The sequence below is a fragment of the Leopardus geoffroyi genome, chromosome D2 (assembly GCF_018350155.1).
Source record: "Leopardus geoffroyi isolate Oge1 chromosome D2, O.geoffroyi_Oge1_pat1.0, whole genome shotgun sequence".
Taxonomy (NCBI): Eukaryota; Metazoa; Chordata; class Mammalia; order Carnivora; family Felidae; genus Leopardus; species Leopardus geoffroyi.
In genome coordinates this window covers 36,577,619-36,600,052 of record NC_059334.1, presented here as the reverse complement: position 1 = coordinate 36,600,052, position 22,434 = coordinate 36,577,619, and the positions used below count along the sequence as shown (strand labels likewise).

The following is a 22,434-nucleotide window of genomic DNA, read 5'->3' as shown; positions in this document are numbered from 1 at the left end:
AGTAAATCTCCTCTGAATTAATGAGAAGAGAGTCTCCTGTACTGACCAACATGCCGCCTAATGACTTGAAATGATGGATTTATAAATTCTTCCAGGTTCCCCCGTGGACTCAAGCTGCAGAAATAAATATCCTTACCTAGCCACCTCCTCCCATGGGCCCTGATCTAGGAAACCTGATGGGAAGGGAAAAGGCCTCACTGGGAAAGGGACAATTCCTTCTTCCACCATCTTTTCTGTATAGAACTGGACAGACCCCAAATGCAACATCTCACCTCAAGGGAGGAGGAAATCAAGGAGGTAAATAAGAGTTAAGTGTCTTCTGATAAAATAGGCTGAACCAAAGTCTAAAAACGCCAACTCCTCAGATAATAAAAACCAGTTAACGCTCATCCATTAAACCAAGTTTAGTGTAGGTGCATGTGTTTCAACACTGCGTTTCACTTATCTATTGCTATACAACAAACATACTAGATTTAAGCAAGTTAATTTGCCTGTAACTCTGTGGGTTAATAAGGACTCCCCCGGGGTAGTTCTACTGATCTCACTTTAAGTCCTTCATGCGTTCACTGTCAGATGGTGGCAGCAGACGGAATGTCCAAGATGACTTAATTCGCATGTCAGGAATGTGGGCCAATGACTGGGGGCTATGACATCTCTCTCTCTCTCTCTCTCTCTCTCTCTACATGTCTAGCTTGAGCTTCTTTACCTGGCAGGTGGATCCTGTGAGCAAGCATTCCAAGGAGACCAGCCCAACCACTTCATAAGTTTCTGCTTACATTGGCCAAGTTCAGAGCCAGTGTGGATGGGAACTACACAGAGGTGTGAATACTGGGAGGTGTAGTTTATTTGGGGTCACCAAAGTAATAGTTCAACACAACTAGCATTATTTCCCCCCAGAGGGGAAAAATACTGGTGCCATTATAATGACAAGCCCTATTATTGTTTTTTTTATTCATTTTCTAGTCTTCCACTTTAATATTCAATGACCTAGTATTCCAATTATTGCTTAAGTCCTGGCGGTTTGGATTCCATATGAAAGCTGGGCAAAGCATGGCAAGAAAGAGAGAGGCACTCCACAATTTATAGACAAATAAAGATCAAACTCCCATTTTTTAAAACTAAAACTTCACATGGCCACTGGTAACACAAGGGAACATGCCACAAGCCCCACTCTGGTCCTTGATTCCTTAGCACAAGAACTCCATATAGCACTCATTCTGCCTGTTATTCACACTTAAAAGACTGTCTGAACCCTCTTAAAAGACCAACACTATACCTTTTTTCACTCAAGTGGGTAAAGACTTAAGGGCCCCCATAAATCTTGCTCCAACAATTCTCCCCCGAGGATATCCTATTAATATGACCCTCTTTCACTGCAATAACCCCATGGGCTTGGTTAATATTTGCCAATTCCAGTCCACCTGTTGGGATTCATCAGCAATAAATAATTTGTGTGGCATTTTCAATTTTATCAAAGCACATCCCATGTGATGCTCGGAACAGCTCTCTGAGGTAGGTGAGACAAAGATTTATTATCTTCATTGGACCAAAATGAAAACAAAGCCTGTACCCATTAGTATGTAGTGCTAGTTTTTGTAGTGTTGTGTAGTTAGCAAATGTTCCCTTGTACATTATTTGTATCAAGATTCCATAAAATCATCCTGAGAGGTAGACAATAATATCCTTACTAACTGAGGAGATAGAGAATTTAAACACTTTACCTTAAATCCCCACAGTGAGTAAGTGTCAGGGTACAAGTCATCCACTCAGTCCAACTTCTTCCCCAGCCTGTAAGAGGAAGGGTGAGTGATCTATGGCCAAAAAGCATGTGGGAAAATTAAAATTAGAACTTGTATGACCTGATGGGCATCCCTCTGCCAAAACTCACACTGATTCTTACGCCTCAGTTAAAATCTGTGAGAACTCTCCCCATATTAGTGATAAGATGGGCCACACAACAGTGAGTTTTTTTTAATGTTTATTTACATATTTATTTTGAGACAGAGAAAGCATGCACACATAAACAGGGGAGGAACAGAGAGAAAGAGAGAGAGAGAGAGAGAGAGAGAGACAGACAGACAGAAAGAGAGAGAGAGAGAGAGAGAGAGAGAGAGAGAGAGAGAGAGAGAATCCTAAGCAGGCCCCATGCTAACAGCACAGCACTCCAATTCACAAACTGTGAGATCATGATATAAGCCAAAATCAAGAATCAGACACTTTACTGAGCCACGCAAGTACCCCACAGTGACCTTTGAAAGAATATTTAAGAATACCATAACGATCTAGCTTTCCAAGAACAAGGGAACCTAACATAGTCTGCAGGCTTTAGAGAACACATTATGGTTGACAACGAGGTTTCACAAGGTGACCTCTCAGGCTTGCAAGGTTATTCAAACACTGCTTAGGTTACATACTATTTGTTTTAACATTTCCAATAGCAAAGCAAATAGACAAATAGATCAGTGAATAGAATAGACAGTCTAATTAGAAATTTTGTATGTGATAAAAATAGTGGTTCAAAATGGTTAGCAAATTGCCTAAAAAACAAATGGATTGGGGATATATATCCGTAATTTTTTATCTCAACATGAAAGCATTCACACACAAAGAAGTCCAGTGGATCAAGACCTAAAAAGCAAAATTAAAACAGAGTTTTAGAAGAAACATAGGAGAAAATGTTTATGGCCTAAGGATGAGACTCCTGGTCAGACCCAAGACACATATAGCATATAAAGAAAAGAGTTGTTAATTTGACGTCGTAATTAAAAACCTGTATGTAATTTAAAAAAGCACCATAAATTTGAAAGACAATAGAATGGAAGAAAATATTTGCAATATATGAGAGACTGAGGCCAAGAATGCCTGAATATATAAAGACTTACTAGAAATCATTAAGTAAAAGTCACACAAGGCAATAGAAAAAAATGGGCAAATGATATACACAGGCAATTCAAAATAGAAAAAAACAGATAATAAATACATGAAATGATTCTTGAACTTGGCAGGAAAGTGAAACATTTTAAATGGCAGGAGAATATGCCAATAGATTGCAATAATTTTCAAAGTGTGCTAATACCAAATGCTGGCAGGAGAATGGATCAAATGATATTCTTTCCACACATCACTGGTAAGAACGAATATTGATAAAATCATTGTGGAGAACAATTTTACAGCATGCATTACAATTTAAAATATGCATACACCATGAATTAAGCAAGTTCACATCTTAAAATATACCCAAGAGAATCACTTGCACATGGACACAAAGCCCATAACAAAGACATTTACTGATGTGACAAGGAGGAATTACTAACAACCAACATGTCTATCAAAAAACTAATGGCCAAATAAACTGGGCATATCCATACTATGGAATACTGCACTCAAATTGAAAAGCCCAAGTATTGTATGTCTATAGGTACTGACATGGAAAGTTATCAGAGACATACCACTGAATGAAAACAGCAAGCAGCTGAACTTACACAGTACCATAAATTCTTTAGTATTTGTATATATAAATCTATGTGTATGAGTGTTTAAGTTCATAGAAAGAAAATAAGCAAACATAGCCAACTTCTAATATGGTTGGCTCTAAAAAAGAGCGGAGGTGAGGGTGAGAGGCAGCTAAAGTGGACAGAGACTGAGCAGTTAGGAGTATGGAGAGTAGTGTACTCGTGTAATTAAAATTTCATTTTCAATAAATAAAAAGACATGGCAGAACAACCTTCCCCCAGAAAATTCTCCAAAGTGCTCACAGTCTCTTCTGAAATTTATAAAAAAGAAAGGAAAAGAAGGGAGAAGGGAGAGGAGAGGGGAGAAGAGGAGAGGGGAGAAGAGGAGAGGGGAGAAGAGAAGAGGGGAGAGGAGGAGGGAGAAGAGAGGGGGAGGGGAAGGAGGAAGGGGAAAGAGGAGAGGAGAGGAGAGGAGAGGAAAAGAAAAAAGAAAAGAGAAAAGAAAAGAAAAAAGAAAAGAAAAGGGAGGTTATAATGGGGGGAGGTGAGAAGCAAAACACTATTCTAGTTTGGGTAGAGAGGCTTATGCGTTGTCAGCACTGTGGCATTAGAAGGAAGCTTTCCACAGGTATCAAAAGAATATATGGACCGGCATTGGTATGTTTCATCTTCTCTTATGAAGAGCTCCTGAAAGGCATGAGTTTTTTTCACCTGGCCCAGTGTGAGCTACACACTGCCATTTACTGAAGTAAGGCAAGGTCCACATTTGATGCCTGCCTCTGTGGAGTGGACAGAGGGGCTAGGATACTGTTAGTGGGTAGTCACAGGGGCCTCAGACTGCGTGTCCCTCACCACTCCCCCTCCAAAAGAAAGGAGTCGCACAGAGCCAGTCACAGCATACAGCCAGGCCTGGCCACGGGCACTCAATAACCTTCTTCTACAGACTTTGAGCCATAGAGACTGGGAATCCTGAGAAAAATAAACCTCTTTTTGCTCTAATTAAAAACGTGAAAGGGAATAATAATCTCCATAAAGCCACACAGATTGCTTTTAAAAAATGCCAATTCCTCTTGGGCCAGCTAAACAGAGTTGTGTGTGCCCTCCTGCAACTTCACAGAGAAAGAACAAGGTATGAGTGAGTATTGCTTTAAAGACTTGTGAATCTTACGATGTGGAATGGTATCGCTTTGTATGGTCATTTTACCCCTGGGCTAGTGTTCAGGTTGTGTGGTTACCTTAGCTCCGTATAAACAAGAAAAATATGATTTCTCACATGTGCCCAGCACTCTGCAGCACTCCTTTACATTTATGACCCAATTTAATTCTTCCTCCAATCTTTTTATTCCCATTTCACAGATAAAGAGACAGAGGCTTCAAGAACAAAGCATTATTTTCACCACCATATTAACATTTGAAAGGCAAAGCCATTTATTGCATCTCCTGTCAGCATCCTGCTCCTTTTGCTAGATGCTAAATCAATCCTTTGTTTGACTGAAGAGCAAATTCAGCTTCTCTCCTATGTGACTATCTTTTTGCCTCTCTTTTTATGGGGCATTCCAAGAGCCTTTGGGGAGAAGATCTTTCCTCGCATTTTTTTCCACACTAAAGTGGCAGGGGGAATATTTTCTTTCTCTTTGTTACACCGGGCTGATGCTGACTTAACTGTTTGCAACAATGTCAAAGACGGGTTCAGAAACATGGCAAAGCCTCTGCCCCTTCACCAGGTTTCTTGGCTTGTAACTGTTTAGCCTCTACCTATCTACCCAGAAATTAGCTAGGTTCATTACATATTTTATTTCATCTTCAGCACAAATCTGTGAGGGATGCACAATGACCCTCATTTTATAGATATAAAAACATAGGCTCAGTGAAGTTAACTTGCCCAAGGTCATATGCTAGGGAATAACTTCAAAGTCTGCATATTTCCAAAGCCTTGGCTATATCTCAATATGTCACTGTCTCTGTGGCACTGGGGCAACAAACATAAACATTCCTCTCAAGTATTACATAGAGGGTGATCATCTAAATCTGGATAGTTCTGAGAGTGAAAGGCGGGGGTAAAGAGTGCAATTAATAATTATACCAGGAAAAACAGGCATAAATTGAGACTATCCAAGGGAAATCAGGACATCAGGACATATGGTCACCCTGATTATGCACCACACAAGGGAACATCACCCAAGAAAAAAACGAATGTTCTAAAACCCATAAACCGTGAGTGATAAATGTTTCATTCCAGGAGGACACAGTTGTGCAGATGGTCAGGACCTAGCTTAACCTCTACAAACCTCAGAAACAGAAGGAAATCTAACAAATACTAGAGCACCTAACTCAGAGGGGCTCCTCTCCCACCCTTACTGCATTTCCAACAACCAACAAATCTTTATTGCTTGCCTGCATCATATAACAATAATACTAAAAGTGAAGCCAGGCAAAAACAGGACCAACAAAAACATACATGACATCCACTGTAGGGGAGGAGTCACCACAGAGGTCTTGCTTTGTCCTGGAGCACATAACACTGGCCAGGGCTTCATAGATTTCCAGAAGCAGTTCAGGAAAACCAAAAGCTGTTTTCTTCCCTGACCCCTCTCTTCCATAGCAAGCAGAATCATAAGATTACGGGTAGGAAGATGCCACAACCTAACGAGGTCACTTGCTGGGATTAGGCAATGCTGGAGGTGTCCAGGGAATTAGTACATCTTCTCATCCCTACAGTATGGAATAGTCCATAGAATCCCTGTGAATCTACAGACTTGGTTGCTTTCAAGGACACAACCCAGAAAATCTATATATTCAGTATTCAATATCCTAGGGAATAATTGCTCCTTCCTGTTTTATAACATAATGTTCAACTCTGTATTGTTTAGCTCTCAAACTGGGTTATTTAGATTCATAAATCATCTAGCAGCAACTAACCCCAACATCAGAACCCACTCACACATGAAAATTTACAGCATTACGCTTTTTTTTTTTTAATGTTTATTTATCTTTGAGAGAGAGAGAGAGAGAGCGAGCACAAGCAGGGAAGGGGCAGAGAGAGGGAGACACAGAATGCAAAGCAGGCTCCAGGCTCTGAGCTGTCAGCACAGATCCCAATGCAGGGCTCAAACCCATAAACTGCGAGATCATGACCTGAGTCCAAGTCAGGTGCTCAACCGACTGAGCTAACCAGGCACCTTGCACAGCACTCATTTTAATACTAGGGGGTTTTTTAGCTATATGGGCACGTGTATGCACACACACATGCATGTGTGCACACTCACACACACGCATACTTTGTGTGGATGGTTCGGAACAGGGAAGGACACCCAAATTATCACCATACAAAGAAGAGGATGTGCTTCCTACAATCTAGGAGATAATTTTCATCTTCCTAGGCTAGTCTTTACATTTATTATACAGGCTACCAGGGGAATCTGGCTGGGCTGCAGCAAATGTTAAGAAATTTTTAAAAAGGAAAAAAGAGTCCTTTTAAAACTTTTCCCCACTCTATCCCCATCTGTGGAGTCCATACTAAACTTCCAGTCCCTGTATACCTGACTAGTACCCAGAGGTCCCAAGAACTACCCCCCACTGCTGTCTGTCCTCACTCCCATAAAATTGCCATCTGTCTCTCCACAGAGGCCAACAAAAATCATACACACTCAATGGAAAGCAGAGAATTTCCTTGTGAGCTCTGTCCAGATTTGCTAACGACTCAGGGTCACATGTCAAAGCTGGACCAAATTTCTGCAACTACCTCCAGGAGAGTATTTTTATTTTTTTTAAATCAGTAGTCTCAACTTCAGAACCTCAGATATGACAGGGAGCAGTCCAAAATAAAACTAATTTACAACATTTCCTACCATGCAATTAACCTCTTTTCCACAGAATGTTGCTTTTTTAAATGTCTGTTGCAAAACAGGCTCCTAAATGAATGTAATTTCCCACCCACCTTTTAGCAAAAATTATGTGTCATTTCGCAACTAATATATGCAGATTACAACAACTCTTGAAAATGAGCTTGAGAAGAAGTTTTCCATCTCTGTTTTCTCCCCAGTTTTTAAAATCTTGGTTTTCAGTGAAATCAAGTGAAGTTTGTCTTCTCAGGCCTGGATGGAAGTGGAGTTGAGACCAGAGGATGAAATGGCCTGGGGCCTACAACCAGCTTTCTGGATCCCACGAAAGAAAACCACTCCAACAATGCCTGGTCCTGATGGGGGTCTGAGCCATAAAATAAGGACCTTGGGGATATCTTTTCTAAGGAAAGGGGTGGATCCTTGCCCTCTCCGTTTTGGCCCTTCCTAAGGCCACATTCATGGATCTCAATGGAAGGGGACCTTCTTTGCTTCCCAAAGCCATGCTACAAAGGTGGATTACTTAAGAAACAATTAGGTGCGTACACAAAGCAATTTGCAGGCAGCCGCACTCCTTCAGCTTTCTAAGTGAAGGGCCTTTCAAGGCTGATTTATAACACTGTCGTCTTCAGAAGGCAAAATAATTAATAGGAGCATGGACTTCTAATTTCAGTGACTTCCAGAGAAAGTGGATTTCATTTGATTTATGACGGCCAGTGACTTTGCATTTTATCAGTTCATTCACTCATTATTTATGCTGATGGCCAATTTCAATGGGTCGCTATCATCTAACTCGCTACTAATCAAAGAGAATTAGGGTTCACTGCATTATTTAGAAGTCGCTAATTTATCTTCAGAACAAGTAGTGAGAAGTTTGGGGCCTTCCACAAGAAAAAACTGAACAGCTGGCTGAAGCCAGAAAATTTGGTCAGCATTATAAATGAGTTTTATCAGGGGTATTGCAAGTTGATGAGTTTCGAGTCAGAAGGAGAGAAAGAAGAAAGAAAAAAAAAGAAGCCAGGAAGAAAGACCAAAACAGAATAATGCTTAGAAAAAGTGAAAATACACTCTCAGTTACCACTGTGATCTGACCAGCCACACAATCACAAAGGGCTGCCCTTGTCCTATAATCCTGCGATTTGGGCATCTGTATAATCTTAGTATTCAAATATCCCAGCATCCTTCAGTGAAGTTCAATAAGCAAGTATGTTTGCACTGAAATAAGCAGAGTTGCCTTGTTTCTCATTTTAGAGTCATTTTAATATGTTCTAGACACAAGATAATGGATCACATTTAAACACAAGAAAATTAAGTCCCATCAGCAAGTAATAACACCCAATCATATTCAATCATGTTGAACAACCACCTCTTCCAAAATTATCCTCTTCTAGGTGAGGTTAAGAAAACAACAATTAAAAAAAAGAGGTTGTTATCTTACTTTTATAAAGATCCAACTTTAAAATATCTCTATGTCACTTCCCATAAGGCAATATATTATCTGGTGTTCATGCTTCTGGACTTTGGCTCTGGTCCCTCTTTTTTATTTTTTTTATGTTTATTTATTTTTGAGACAGACAGAAACACAGCATGAGTGGGGGAGTGGCAGAGAGAGAGGGAGACACAGAATCCGAAGCAGGCTCCAGGCTCTGAGCTGCTAGCACAGAGCCCGACACGGGGTTCAAACCCACAAACTGTGAGATCATGACCTGAGCTGAAGTCAGAGGCTTAACCGAGTAAGCCACCCAGGAGCCCCTGACACTCTGGTCCCTCTTACCAAGATATTCCTTTGTCTTGATATCCACCAAGTAAACTCCTCTTGTCTTTCAAATATCAGCTCACCAGATCTAACTAGATACCTTTCCCTGCTCTCAAAGCCTCTGGAACTTTGCATGGTTATCATCCTAATTGTACTCTTCAGGGGATTATAAGCCCCACGAGAGTAGGAACAGAGTGATTTCTTAGCTGTTAAACACCAGGACCCCATGTATCTGCTGAGTCAATATTGTTCATTATGTTGTTGCTTTGACTTTAATGTTTTCTATACCGTTCAACAGTTATTCTCTCCATCCAAAGTTTACCTCTTAAGAAAACTAGATGGTAGTACATGAGCAATTGGAAAACACTAGTTTCTTACCCATACAGTATTTTTTGGCAACTTAAAAACCAAGGAGGGGAATAAAGAAAGTAGAAAATAATATCAATTTTTCAACACTTTTAAGTTTGAATGGGAATACCCAACTCCTGATGCTATTAAGGACTTGCCAGCTTGTTGGGGCAGTTCCAATACAACCCACAGGGAATATAAGGCTCCTAAAATAAAAGGCTCTGCATTTGCAATTTTCGTAACAATCCTTCTATACTTTTTTTTAATCTCAAGTAAGATGCAAAAATGGCTACAGACTAATATCAATGTAATCTATAGATGAGTTTTTAATCTTTCTATTCCCAACCCAAACACCACTTTTTAGCTTTGACCAGGCTCTCCTTGTAGTTTGTTTCTAGCATGACGCCAGACTATCAAGGTGCTCATATAATAAATATGGCCTTATTAAACTGGATGGAGTAACCATGCGGAATTACGACTATGGGGGTTTCTTTAACGGGAAGACACCATGTTTATCATATTGATGATCTAAAATAAATTCTGGGACTCCAGCACTTATTTTCACCCAGTTTCACAATTTATATGCCACCACAAGTAAAATAATACTCATGAAACACAAACCAGTTCACCTTCACACTCTCATCGATTGCTTTTGCTTCTGGCTACAGACACAGCAAACACCGCCTTCCTGTAAATGATACTGAAATGTGTGGCCACATCAAATCTGATGCTGTTAGTTTCCAACATTGCTTTCCTTCAGTGTATGTATGGGTTTTTACATGACCAAACTGTGTAGAGCTCCTGGAAGGCCCATGGACTGCCAAAGAGTCCTCAGACACAAAAGAACCATTATCCCTCAGGGTCAAACCTAGGAAAAAAAGGAGCCGGCTGTTTCTAAATATTTACAACAGAAGGAATTTAATACAGGGAATTGGATATACAAATGATGGAGAAACAACAGCAAGAAACCACAACCACCCTCAGGCTGAAGAGACAGCGGAGGGCTGGGACAAGGTCTCCCATTAAAGGGAGAACCCTGGTGGGCCACATCCCATAGGAATTGGAGCCACAGCAGAGATTCAGCCCCTGACAGAGTAGCCAGCAGAGGCAGAGTGGGGAGAAGTACCCTGGCTTGTCCCTTCCTCCCACCATCCAGTCTCCTTCCAGGGTCTCCCATTAGTGAAACCAAAAAGGAAGCCACCCGATGAGAACTTGGGAAATGCTCCTGCAGGTGACAGCCTCCTGTGATAGAAAAGCAGGTCAAGAGCAAGAATGGATCTATGAAGGTATCTGAGGCAGATGAACTTAAACAGAAGAGAAATGCAGCTTGTTGTCAATACCGCATTCACTTTTCCTACCCAGTATCTAAAGTCTAAGTACACGAGATAATTAGAGAGGCATTAAGGTAACAACTCTAGTGAGTAAAATTATAATTCATTTGGGGGTATCCTGAAGATTTATGAGCCTAGTTCTCCTTTGGAATTGTAAAGTAAATAGGTAGATGTATATGAAAACATGTAAAGAAGCAGGCAGGATATGAGGTGGCTCGGCCTGGATACCTAGCATTGGATCTCATCAGTGGGTCTCAGAATGACAAAAGCAAATTTGTAGGCCTGCTGAATAAAGAGGGATGTTGAGTAGAAAGCAGCTAACTTAGCCAGTAAAGCATTACTCCCAAAGAAAATTCACACTCTACTTCAGTGACATATTATGAAACATAAATCACTTTACCAACAGCCAAAAGGTGAAAAAGACCTACCAAGTAGAGTAGAGGCTTCAACTACCAAAACTCAAGACCTACTTCCTCCAGGAAGCCTTCCCTGGCCATTCTCTGCCTATAGTAATTTCAACTACAAATAAGCTAAAATGACATTTTGACTGGATTCCAAGATCCCTTGAGGGTAGGGACCAATATTTACTTTGGTGGTGTTGATTTTTATTGTGGCAACAACACGTAACATTAAATTTACCATTGCAAACATTTAATTGTACAATTCAGTAGTGCTAAGGATAGTCACATAGATGTCTAGAACTTTTTTATCTTGCCAAACTCAATCTCTGTACCCACTAAGCACGAAATCTCCTTCGTTTTCCTCTCTCCCCAGTCCTTAGCAACCACCTTGCTCTTTTGTTTCTATGATTTTGACTTCTTTAGATACTTCATATGAGTAGAATCATACAGTACATGTCCTTCTGTGACCAGCTTATTTGGCTTATCATAATATCCGTAAGAGTCATTCATGTAGCATGTAACAGAATTTCCTCTTTGGTTAGTGCTGCATGATATCCAATGCTATGCATAGAATTCTTTGCATATACCATTCATCTGTCAGTGGAGACTTGGGTTGCTTTTACCTCTCGGCTGTTTTGAATAATGCTATAATGTACATGTAGGTGCAAATATCTCCCTTTGGGATCCTGCTTTGAATTCTTTTGGATATAAAGCCAAAAGTGAGATGGTTGAATAATAAAGTAATTTCATTTCTAATTTTGCTAGGAATTTACTTTTAGGTCTTTAATCCAACATAAAAGTGCAACTTTGTTCTTTTGCATGTGCATGTCCAGTTTTGCCAACACCACTTGTCAAAGAGACTGACTGTCTTTTCCCCATTGTGTAATCTGACACCCTTGTGAAAAATAACTTGACCATATACACAAGGGTCGTGCTCTCTATTCTATTCCAATGGTGTATATATCTGTCTTTGAGCCAGCACCACACTACCCTCATTACCTTTGCTCTGCAGTATGTTTTGAAACCAAGCAGTGAGGTCTCCAACTTAGTTCTTTCTCAAAATTGGTTTGGCTATTCAGGGTCCCTTGAGATTCCAGATGAATTTAAGATGGTTCTTTGTATTTCTGCAAAAAAAAATGTCATTGGGGTTTTGATAGAAATTATACTGAATATACAGATTGCTTTGAATAACATGAACATTTTAATAATTTTAAGTCTTCCAGTCTACCAACACAGGAGGTCTCTCCATTTATTTTATCTTCTCTCATTTCTTTTAGGACATTTGTGTAATTTTCAGGGTATAGGTCTTTCACCTTCTTGGTTAAGTTTATTCCTAAGTACTTTATTCTTCTTTTAATTTTTTTAATGTTTATTTACTTTTGAGAAAGAGAGAGAGAGAGAGACAGAGCATGAGTGGGAGAGGGGCAGAGAGAGAGGGAGACACAGAATCCAAAGTGGGCTCCAGGCTCTGAGCTGTCAGCACAAAGCCCAACGCGGGGTTTGAACTCACGGACCATGAGATCATGACCTGAGCTGAAGTCAGAGGCTCAACTGACTGAGCCACCCAGGCACCCCAGTACGTTATTCTTCTTGATGCAGCTTTAAGTGGGATTTTTAAATCCTTTGGTTTCCATTGCTGTTATCATTTATTGTTGGCTCTGCCTCTATTCCACACTTAATATAGTGCTTTCAATAACATTCGATGACCAAGAAATATTTGTTGAAGGGAAGACTGAATGAATGAACGTATCTCTCCCCAGCTAACCTAAAAGGCAATGTTAAAAGGGCTGAAGCTGCTTCTCTGTTTCCAAGAATTAGACCACCATGGGCAGTTCCTTCCAGTGACATTGGTGCAGATAATAAACACCTTGTTAGCCTCAATCCTCAACTTTCAGGCCTGTGTTGATAAAAAAAGTTTTACCAAATTCCATGCAAACAGGACTAAAACATTACTTTTCTTATTATTTGATTTTTGCCTTTTATTTGAGATTTGCTCTTCATTCACTTGACTTAATAGGTCTCTCTTTCCCTTTAATTAATTTGAATAGTGTGAATCTACTCAGTAAGCTAGGTGGGCCTGTTTGTACCTTGCTGAGTTTGAAGAAAGAAGCTCTCACCCAAGACAAATAAATAAAAACATGACACGAATAGCAGCTGCAACAGCATTACTACATGAAGGAAATGCATTCTTATTTAGAAAGTACCCTTGGCATTTGACGTCCCAGGAGGTGAATTCCTTCCCATGAGCCATAAGGTAAATCAGTAGCAGTGATGATATGAAATTTTGGGGGTAGTCTCACCCTGCAAGTTGTGACTGTCCACCCCAAAATGTACCCCAACTACACAGATAGAGATTTTTAAGTGTTAACCTTCTATTACCATTTCCTTATATTTCCAACTTCTTCCCTCTCTGCCCCCATGTGGTTCTTTTATTTATGGATGTAACGCAGAGGGCCCTTTCCCGGTTTTTCTTCTCTCTATCCAAGTTACACGAAATTCAACAAAGCAAGTCTCCCTGTGACTCGGTTACCCAAAAATGTAGACATGCCAGGGGGGCACACAATCAAGAACTCAAAACCAGAGCAAAGCACACATGACAGCCTGATTCTTGGCTAAAGTGGTCACAATGCCCCTGACCTTTGCAGCTGCCTGGTATCATGGCAAAAAAGAGAGAGAGAGAGAGAGAGGTTGGGGGGGCCAGGGAGGCAGACAAATGCAACAACACAGCCTCACGGCCACTATTACAAAATGCTCAACTCAGGAAGTACACATGGGACTGTCAAAGGCAAATGAGAGCCACAGAAGCTGGGGGAACACGGGACTCACTGCCGTCGTATCATGACAGCCAGGCAAAAGCTGAAGAGTGGGAGTTTTTGAAACAAATGCCAGTGAAATGATCCATTCAGTTATACTTGATATGTCTGGTATAATATAGCTTGTTCCAGATGTCAAGTAATATTGCCAAACCATGCTCACTAATGTGAAAACCATTGTTGCTGATAAGCCTAAGTGTTGTTGGATTTGTACAACAGCCACCCATCTGCAAACAAAATATGGCTTTTAAAACAAAAACAAAACAAACAAAAAAACCCTCATAAATTAAGCCAATAAAGGGATTGACTGAAAAATGTAACTTATAAAAAGCAGTTTTCCTCTGAGAAACTTTTTAAAAAATATTTCACATTTACACACTTAAGTTATATTCAATTTTATACAAAAATTATAGTAATTGTCCTTCACCTAACATGAATGTTATAATTATACTTTCAGCGGTGGTGCGCTTCAACACCCAGCCATAAGAAAAGTATGGTGTGTTCACAACGAACACAGGAAAGAACAAATAGATTTGCAGCATGTGACGTGACCCTTTTAAACATACAGCTCTGAAATATCCATTGTTCATAAAATTCATAAAGGGCTGCATATGTACATCCCAACTCCCTTTTCCATTCGATATATATGAAAATGCAATTTACTGTATGTCAAATGAAAAATGTGGTTTTCAAATGCATTGACAACAGGTGCTAGTTAAATGATCAGACGCTATTTGTTACCTAGCCCCTTACTCTCATTTGCAGCAAGATAAATTGCATTTTAGAAGAGTAGTGCGATCTAAGGGGTCTTGACATGTTTTTATTGATTTGCATAGGTTATATGCATGTATTCCTGTTTGTAGGCAAATAGTGCCACAAGTAAATTCAAGGCACCGTGCCTGTGTTTCGAGAAAATTGGAGTCATCACAGGGGAGCCAAGATGGAGTGAGCCTGGGTAAAAGAGACACATCCAGCCTGCTGGAATCTCAGAACCTCTATTAAGATTTATAGGCTGTAGGATTCTTTTGGGCTTCAACATTATTCTTAGTAAACCCTTTCTGTCTTCTGTTGTTTATAAAAACTGGCAGCTTTAGCAAAGACAGAAGCTTAAGTTGTAGGTAGCACAATTTAACATAATAGTTCTTGCCTGTCCTCCAAATAGCCTAATGCTGATTTTGCAAAAGGAAAAGAGAAAAGGGGAAGAAAAGCCACATGAAACCACATACCATAGGCTGTTGCTCTGACACGGATGGATTTGGCTGTCACTACAGAAAAGCATTGGTGAAATTTGATTATATTTCTAATGTCAAAATTTACTAACTTTTTAGACTCCCGGGTTCCATTTCTCATTTGATTTTTCATTTTGTTACCTCAGCACCATCAGGCCCATCACAGAGAGTAATGTACCAATTAGCCCAGGGAGCCACTTACTCAGAAGGGACTTTTTCATCGACAGGGGCTTCCCCTTCTTGCTACAACTACCACCACCCGGCCAGGCCTTCCCTTTTACCTGAGAATCACACACCTCTCCTCCACCTCCGCTCCCCACCTGCACCCAGAACACTCACCTCCTCTTTCAGAGTCGGAACATTTCCCCAGGTATTCATGGCCTGTGATATCTCCTCTGCTGTGGTCTCATTTTACAACTTTAATTGTTACTGGTCTTTTTACCAATTTAACTATGAGGACGATAGTGTTCTTACCTCAAGGACCTTATAAGAACCTTACAGTCCTTGCTGTTAAACTAGTGCAAAGATTAATAGCAACTTTTGAACTTCTCCTGGAACTTCTAGTTCCCATTGTTCCTAGCGCATGCCCCGCCCAAAGCAGAGGACTGATAGATTTTAACGGGGTAGAATAATGAGTACTGCCTCTGAATGAGAATCTATACTCTCAGGGCACTCTCCTACACATTCCCCTATCTGATCCTCACAGCTGAGGTGTACAATGACCATGACCACCATCCTCACTTCCGCTGGGTTGGAGGAAGTGACAGAGATGCATGGGAAACTAAGTCCAAGTTTCACAGTGTTCAGGACAGAACAGACACCTGAAATCAGGATTCCTGGTCCAGTGACTGTTCATTCCCCTTTTATACAGCACACTCATCACATGGTATGTCTATCCTTTGGTATGATGCTCAAACCCCGCTTCCTATATGAATCCTGCTTTCTTTATTATAAAGAAAACACTATTTGCCCACCCAAGGATCCAGTATATCCTTACTCCAGGACACAGCCTGCACAGAGTTGCTGCTTGCTCCACTTAGCAGGAAGAGATCTCCCGAACTTATCTAGTAGCTGGGTGCAAAATGGTCAGTCATCTTGCCTTTATTTCTCCCCTGAACTCATTCATTCATAACCTCCACACACTTACAAAAGCCTGTTTTTTCCAGGCATTATGTCAGGCCCAAGGAAACAAAGAGAGGCTCTCTGCCTTCATGGAGTTTACAGTCTAGCCTTGTGGCTTTCAACTATGTGACCATGATTCACTTTTTATTTAACATGATGACTCACCGTATGTGTACACACACACACACACACACACACACACACACACACACACACACTCAACACATCCCTCTGGAAAAAAACATTTCATAAGGCAATAATTAACCCTACCACGTGTAATGTACTCTGAGAGTTTCTCTTATTTTATTCTGGTTGATTTCATCTATTTAAAAATGACATTTGCAACCCTCTAAACTAATTTCAAGGCAAATAATGAATCAATAGCCACAGTTTGAAAACCATTCATCTAGCAAAAATGTGGAATGACCTACATCAGGCGTTAGCAAACATTTCCTGTAAAGGGCCAGATAGTAAATATTTTAGGTTTTGTGGGACAAACAATAAAGTCAAGGATATTATGAAGGCATTAATAACAGAAAAAACGTTTTCCCCTTATTTTTTTCTGATGAGATTCAAAACAGTGTAATAATCGAGTATAAATTTTTGTAACACACATCTAATAATGACAAGAGTAGAATTTATTCTGGACACGGAGACCTGAATTTCATGTAATTTTCATGTATCACAAAGTATTATTCTTCTTTTGATTTTTCACGCTACTTACAAATTTAAAAACTATTTTTAGCTCACAGGCATATGACAAGAGGCAGCAGGCCACAGTTTGCCAGCTCCTGACTTATAGCAAAACCACTCTTTATTAACATCCCTAGAATTTCAATTGTTTTCTTTACAATGCTGGGCATAGAGAGTATCTTCAACTCATGCTCGAGAAAGATTCAGAAAAAATGTGAGTATCTAAATAACTGAGGAATTTTAAATTTAACCCTCTCAACACACTAAGAGTTTGGTCCCATTATTCCCATGTTACCAATGAAGAAACCAAGGCAGAGGCATAACAGGACTTACCTAACAGCTTCCAAGCCCAGGACTAGGTACACTACACCTAGGGGCTAACATGACCAAGGAGGGGAGACAAGATCAATTCTGGAACAGCAAGCCGTCACTCCTCTAGAGGCACCAGGAGAAATTACCATGCATTCCAATAAACACATTTTCTCTTATACCATGCAGGTTACCAAAAAGGGCCAAGGCCAACTTTACCTGTCTCTTGTCTGTACACTGATAACCTGCAGGGGCCTTGGATCTCAAAGTCCCTGAATGATAATCACTTGGGATGGAACTAAGTTACCACTGAACCTCATTGACAGGCAAGTCTTTGGGTTTTAAAGGGTATGAAGCAAGAAGTCAAAGCATAGTACCCAAAGTCTCTACATACGCTCCCACCTCCCTGTGCATTTGGCCTAGTGCCCACAAAGCCAGAGGGAACAGCAGGGTTCTCAAAGTTTGGACAGCAGCATGTGGCAACCACAACCCATGACCTGAGTTCCCAGGATTGGTTCAAGTCTATGTTGTGGGTATGTTCTTCCGGAAGGCAATCGTTCACACAGACAGAACACAGCATTCCAAATCTCAGGTTACATTTATGTGCAATAATAAACTGTAGGAAATCCAGGGTTACTCAAAGTTTCCAAGGATGCATATGCTGCACTGGGGAGTTAGGGGGCCCCACAGAAGGAGAGGATTAAAACAGTCACCACGCATTATTTTGTCACATTTGTAAGGCTTCAGGAACTAAGTGTGTTACTTTTAAAAAGAACATGGACTCAGCGTTAGCTAAAATAATGCTTCTCATTACTTGGAACTGCATCTCCAACATCGTGGTCTACGAACTATGCTGAACATGATCCCCAGAGCTAGGGATTATATGAGGGTTGTCATAAAGCCTTGGCAATGTGAGTATTTACAATACAAAATACGTCCTCTGATAGAGAAGTAGATCTTTACCACACAAATTAACACTTAAACTTAACAAATGAAGACAGCCAACAGTGGTTGAAACATGCATTTAACAAGTAAAACGCTTAGGAGGTTACCAGTAGATATCTTCTAAAATGACTTACTACAGAGTTCCTTACTTTTGCTTCAAGGTATTGTAGGTTTTAGTAATACATAGTTTCTATAAAGAAGGGACAACTGTAAAACTGTATGTTATTTTTCATAGTTCATTACTAGTAAGATAAAGCAGTATCCTGTCCCTAGGTCTGTATTCGAGTGTCAGTGCCTTGTACTATTTTTCCCCCATCTAGTATGATCTAAATATGAATAGATACATACATATGTGAGCATGCACATACAACACAAGCAATGAAACAGACAGTAATTCACAGACCCAGTATCTCTGGCACTAAATGTAAAGCTCAAGACCTCAGGGATTTAATTACAGTATATGATAACTCCTAAGGGAAAACTCCATAAAGAGAACTCACTGTCAATTAATCATAAATCAACATTTGAAATAACTGTAGAATGCTTTTCAGAGTTCCCAAAATACTTTTACTTGGGAAGAAGGCATTACTATTTTCATTTAACAGACCCTAAAAGCAAGCTCCCCGTTTTCTGGTGGAAGACAAGGGGCTGAGGGATTGAGATCGGCAACCTGGACTATTCACAGAGGCAGAGGAACAGCCTTTAAGTATGTGAAGGCCAAGACCTATGCTCTCAAAAGCCCAAAAAGAGAAAGGGAAGAGAAGGAAGGGAAAGAAGTAGAAGTGGACAAAACAGGTAGAGTTGATGAAGTTTTGCCAATAAGGGATAAAAAGAAGTTTCTGGCCAACTGATTTCAGAAAACAAATTGTAATGTATCACTACAAAAGCTGGACACATCTGAAGAAAGGAGAATTAGGAAGGATCAAGGTCAAAAGCCATAAATCTTTTCTCTCTCCAGCAGATCGAGACAGTCTGCTAGATCGCAGGCAGGGTGAGTGAGCCATTAGAGTTAGCTCAGAACAAATGAAAGAAAAATAAAGGTACCCTACTCTAGCTGTAGCCCCAAGGCTGATAGCACGCTAAGGGTGCCCAGAGAGTTGATTTGTCTCCACACCCTCCCCATCTTTGCATGCCCTTACTTCTATGGAAAAAAAGAAGTGTGTTCAGCAGAATCACAGCACATGCACTTTGTTTGTGCTTATTAAATAAAAAGAAAGGATCACCTTCAACTATATTAATGATGGACTGGTGGATGAAGGATGCCTGTGAAAATTCACAACATCTGTTTGCTCCACTCTCTTCTCAGCATGCTGCACCTATTTCTCATGCTTAATGATGCTCAGCCACTCTGCAAGTTTTACGAACAAATGTGTGTTTAGCCACATTCATCATTCTGAATGAGCGTTCTTGATGAAGCCTCCACTGGCCTGTTTCGCTCTTTCTGCTACACTTTAACAAATGACAAGTGCTCTACGTATTTTTCATTTGTTAAAAATAAAAAGCTAAGTGAAGGATAGGACTGGAGGATTTTTTCCCCTTCCCTTTGCCTCCCCCAGAAACCTCAGCATGCCATCCACTGTATTTCCACACCCACCTGCCATGGCACTAAAGAGGGCATGCTGGGAGAGCCTGCCCACAATCTTTGGTGTCAGAGTGCCACTGGCTGTACCCCACCTAGAGAATCCTGTCTCAGCCAATGGATCTTCTCTCATCTCTAATTAGCTACCACTCTTAGAATCTCTATCACACAGCATGGTATTTAAATATATGCCTTTACTCTTCACGGGGTAGGACTTTCAACCAACAAGCTGGCATGAAATCAGCAATTGCTCTTTGTATTACCAAGAATGTTTAAAACACATTAGATCAGAGAAAAGGAAATAAATATGTGTTAAACTGAGTAGTATTTCTCTATAGTTTTCCAGAAGAAAGTCAAGGTGCTCACCAGTTTTGACAAAAAAGGTAATATTTAGATTATCACAAACTCAGATACTTCAGCTAAACCAAAAGTCTCAACTTTTTCATCCCAGAAACACCTGAACTCACCATTTGAATGACCCACATAAATCAGGTCAAGCTGGCTAGAATCCAAGAGTTCAAAATAGCAAAGTTATTATAATATGTTAAGAAATAATCTTTCAGAATTTATTTTCAAGTGATTGTTTTTATTTTTATCATTTCATCAGGAACATGAAAAGCAAAAAAAAAGCAATAAGTTATTTCCTTTATATTAAATATTCAGTCATTGGAAATCAGTTTAAATTCTATTTCATAAGACATTTTTGTCTGTATTTACAATGCTGAATATTGTATTAGTATTTGTATTACATTTGACTCAGCATGCATGGCAAGACACTTTACAAATAAAATAATCATGTTATATATTCAATAAAGCCACATTGTCATATCACCAGTTTTAATCATTGTGGTTTCTGGTTTTTCCTCTTCCTGATAACATTATGAACATTTGGAAAAGTTTTCATTCATCCACTAATCAAATTGCGTTGTATCTCCCACCGCTAACCTTTGTTAAATGCCTCCATTAGTGACTGTGTTTTTTTTAGTATACTTTATTAACTGAATTGTTAATATATCTCAATATAGTTGGAAAATAAATAAATAAATAAAAGCTCCTGGAATCAGGTACAAAAAGCTTTTAGGACATATCTACTCAACAACAAAGAAGCTAAACCTTAGTAGACACAGTTAAGAAAAAAGCATAAAAATCAAGAAATCTTAACCAGAAATCCATCAATATTATACAAGTATTTATTAAGGTTCTACTTCACAGGTTTCCTGAGGACCCCAGTCTACCAAGGAGCCTCAGAACCCTTGAGCTCTCAAATCCATACTTGCCACAAGCTTGGTTGGAGACAGAATTAAAAACATATATTACACATGTGTAAATTAATCTTAAACTTTTACCACTCTCTATCCATTCTATTTTATTAACAGCCAATACTAAAGATACAACTATTGTCATGCAGGCAAACATGAAAATGCTTCACATTTAAAAAAAAAAAAAAACCTTCAAACCTGGAAGTGTTTGATGAAAATATCAAACAAGAATCCACTCAAAATTCAGCTCCTCCATAAAGATCTCCCCAACTATGCCAGAACAGAGATTATTCTCTTTTAAGCACAGGGGTGATCATCTGTGCCACACAATTTAGGTACACCCAGCACTATTCCTCACTGCTATTTTGCTATATCCTCTCTACAATTAGAATATGATCTAAGGCCTGGGATCTCATTTATATTTCCCTTATGTCTCTCATACTGTCTCTATTGAGGCACTAAATCATCTCTATATGGATATCAATAGCAGTATTTCAGTACAGATATCCACACATACTCATTCATTAGATCTTATATATCCAATAAGTTTATGCTTAAGTGTGAAGTTAGATTGTAATTTACTCTTTCCACACATATTAGTTAACCCCTCTGCCTGCTTTAGGTGCTATAACAGATGTAAAGATGAATAAATTCCTCAATGACAATATAATGTGCTGGGAGAGAAAAATATATTGAAATACCTACCATGGCCAATGGCATTAAAAAGTTAAAGACCACAAATCCAACAGGAGTTTAAGAAAAAGAAAGGATCATTTCGAAGTAGAGAAATTAAGAGGCTGCATCTATAAGCATGGTACTAGAACCAGTCCTTGAAGTCTGTTAGTACATGAATATGCAGGCAAGAATTTCCAAGCAAAGGAAGTAACACAAATGAAATTATGAAGGCTTAAAGGCTGGGTGCTCATCTGAGTGCAGAGAAGACTCCTCTTTCTAAAAACAAAAGATTTAAACTAGTCTTGCAGACCAGTTTAGAAAATCCTATAGCCTTACCAAAGTGACCTCTTTTCAAATTCCCATCATCCTATCTATTGCCCTTTAAAAATTAGAGAAATATTGCATATGAGTCCCCAGTGGCACAGAGTCCTAGAGGACAAGCTAAAAAAAATAAATTTCCTCTTCTGAATTCTCCTAGACCGAGGGCTTAAGTTTCATGACCTGATTTCTTTGAAGCCTCGGCTGGAATTAAGTTCCCTGTTTCACTTGTGGAGGGCTTAGCATCCGACACCACCTCCAGCCCTCTGGAGCTCTGTAACTTGTGTTGGCTGCAGCAGCCTTCTCTGCAGCTACTAGAATCAGCCAAACCAATGCAAATTTACTCCAAGGGTCCTGCCTTCTCC

The 22,434-nt window shown here is 39.8% G+C and overlaps 1 protein-coding gene across 7 annotated transcripts in view; it reads right to left on the bottom strand.

Annotated features, from left to right (window-relative positions):
• The window catches only part of LRMDA (leucine rich melanocyte differentiation associated), a 1,047,682-nt gene that overhangs the window by 623,953 nt on the left and 401,295 nt on the right, over positions 1-22,434 (bottom strand). For 2 of the 7 annotated variants that reach the window (XM_045437740.1, XM_045437738.1), the window contains one exon: positions 1,722-1,788. The exons of 4 other annotated variants lie outside the window; for them this stretch is intronic. In XM_045437740.1, coding sequence (XP_045293696.1) covers positions 1,722-1,762 — 41 coding nt within the window. In that variant the 5' untranslated portion in view covers positions 1,763-1,788. Of the gene's footprint in view, positions 1-1,721; positions 1,789-12,126; positions 12,345-22,434 lie in introns of those variants that run through there. One more of the 7 variants, XM_045437741.1, reaches the window with a different exon arrangement.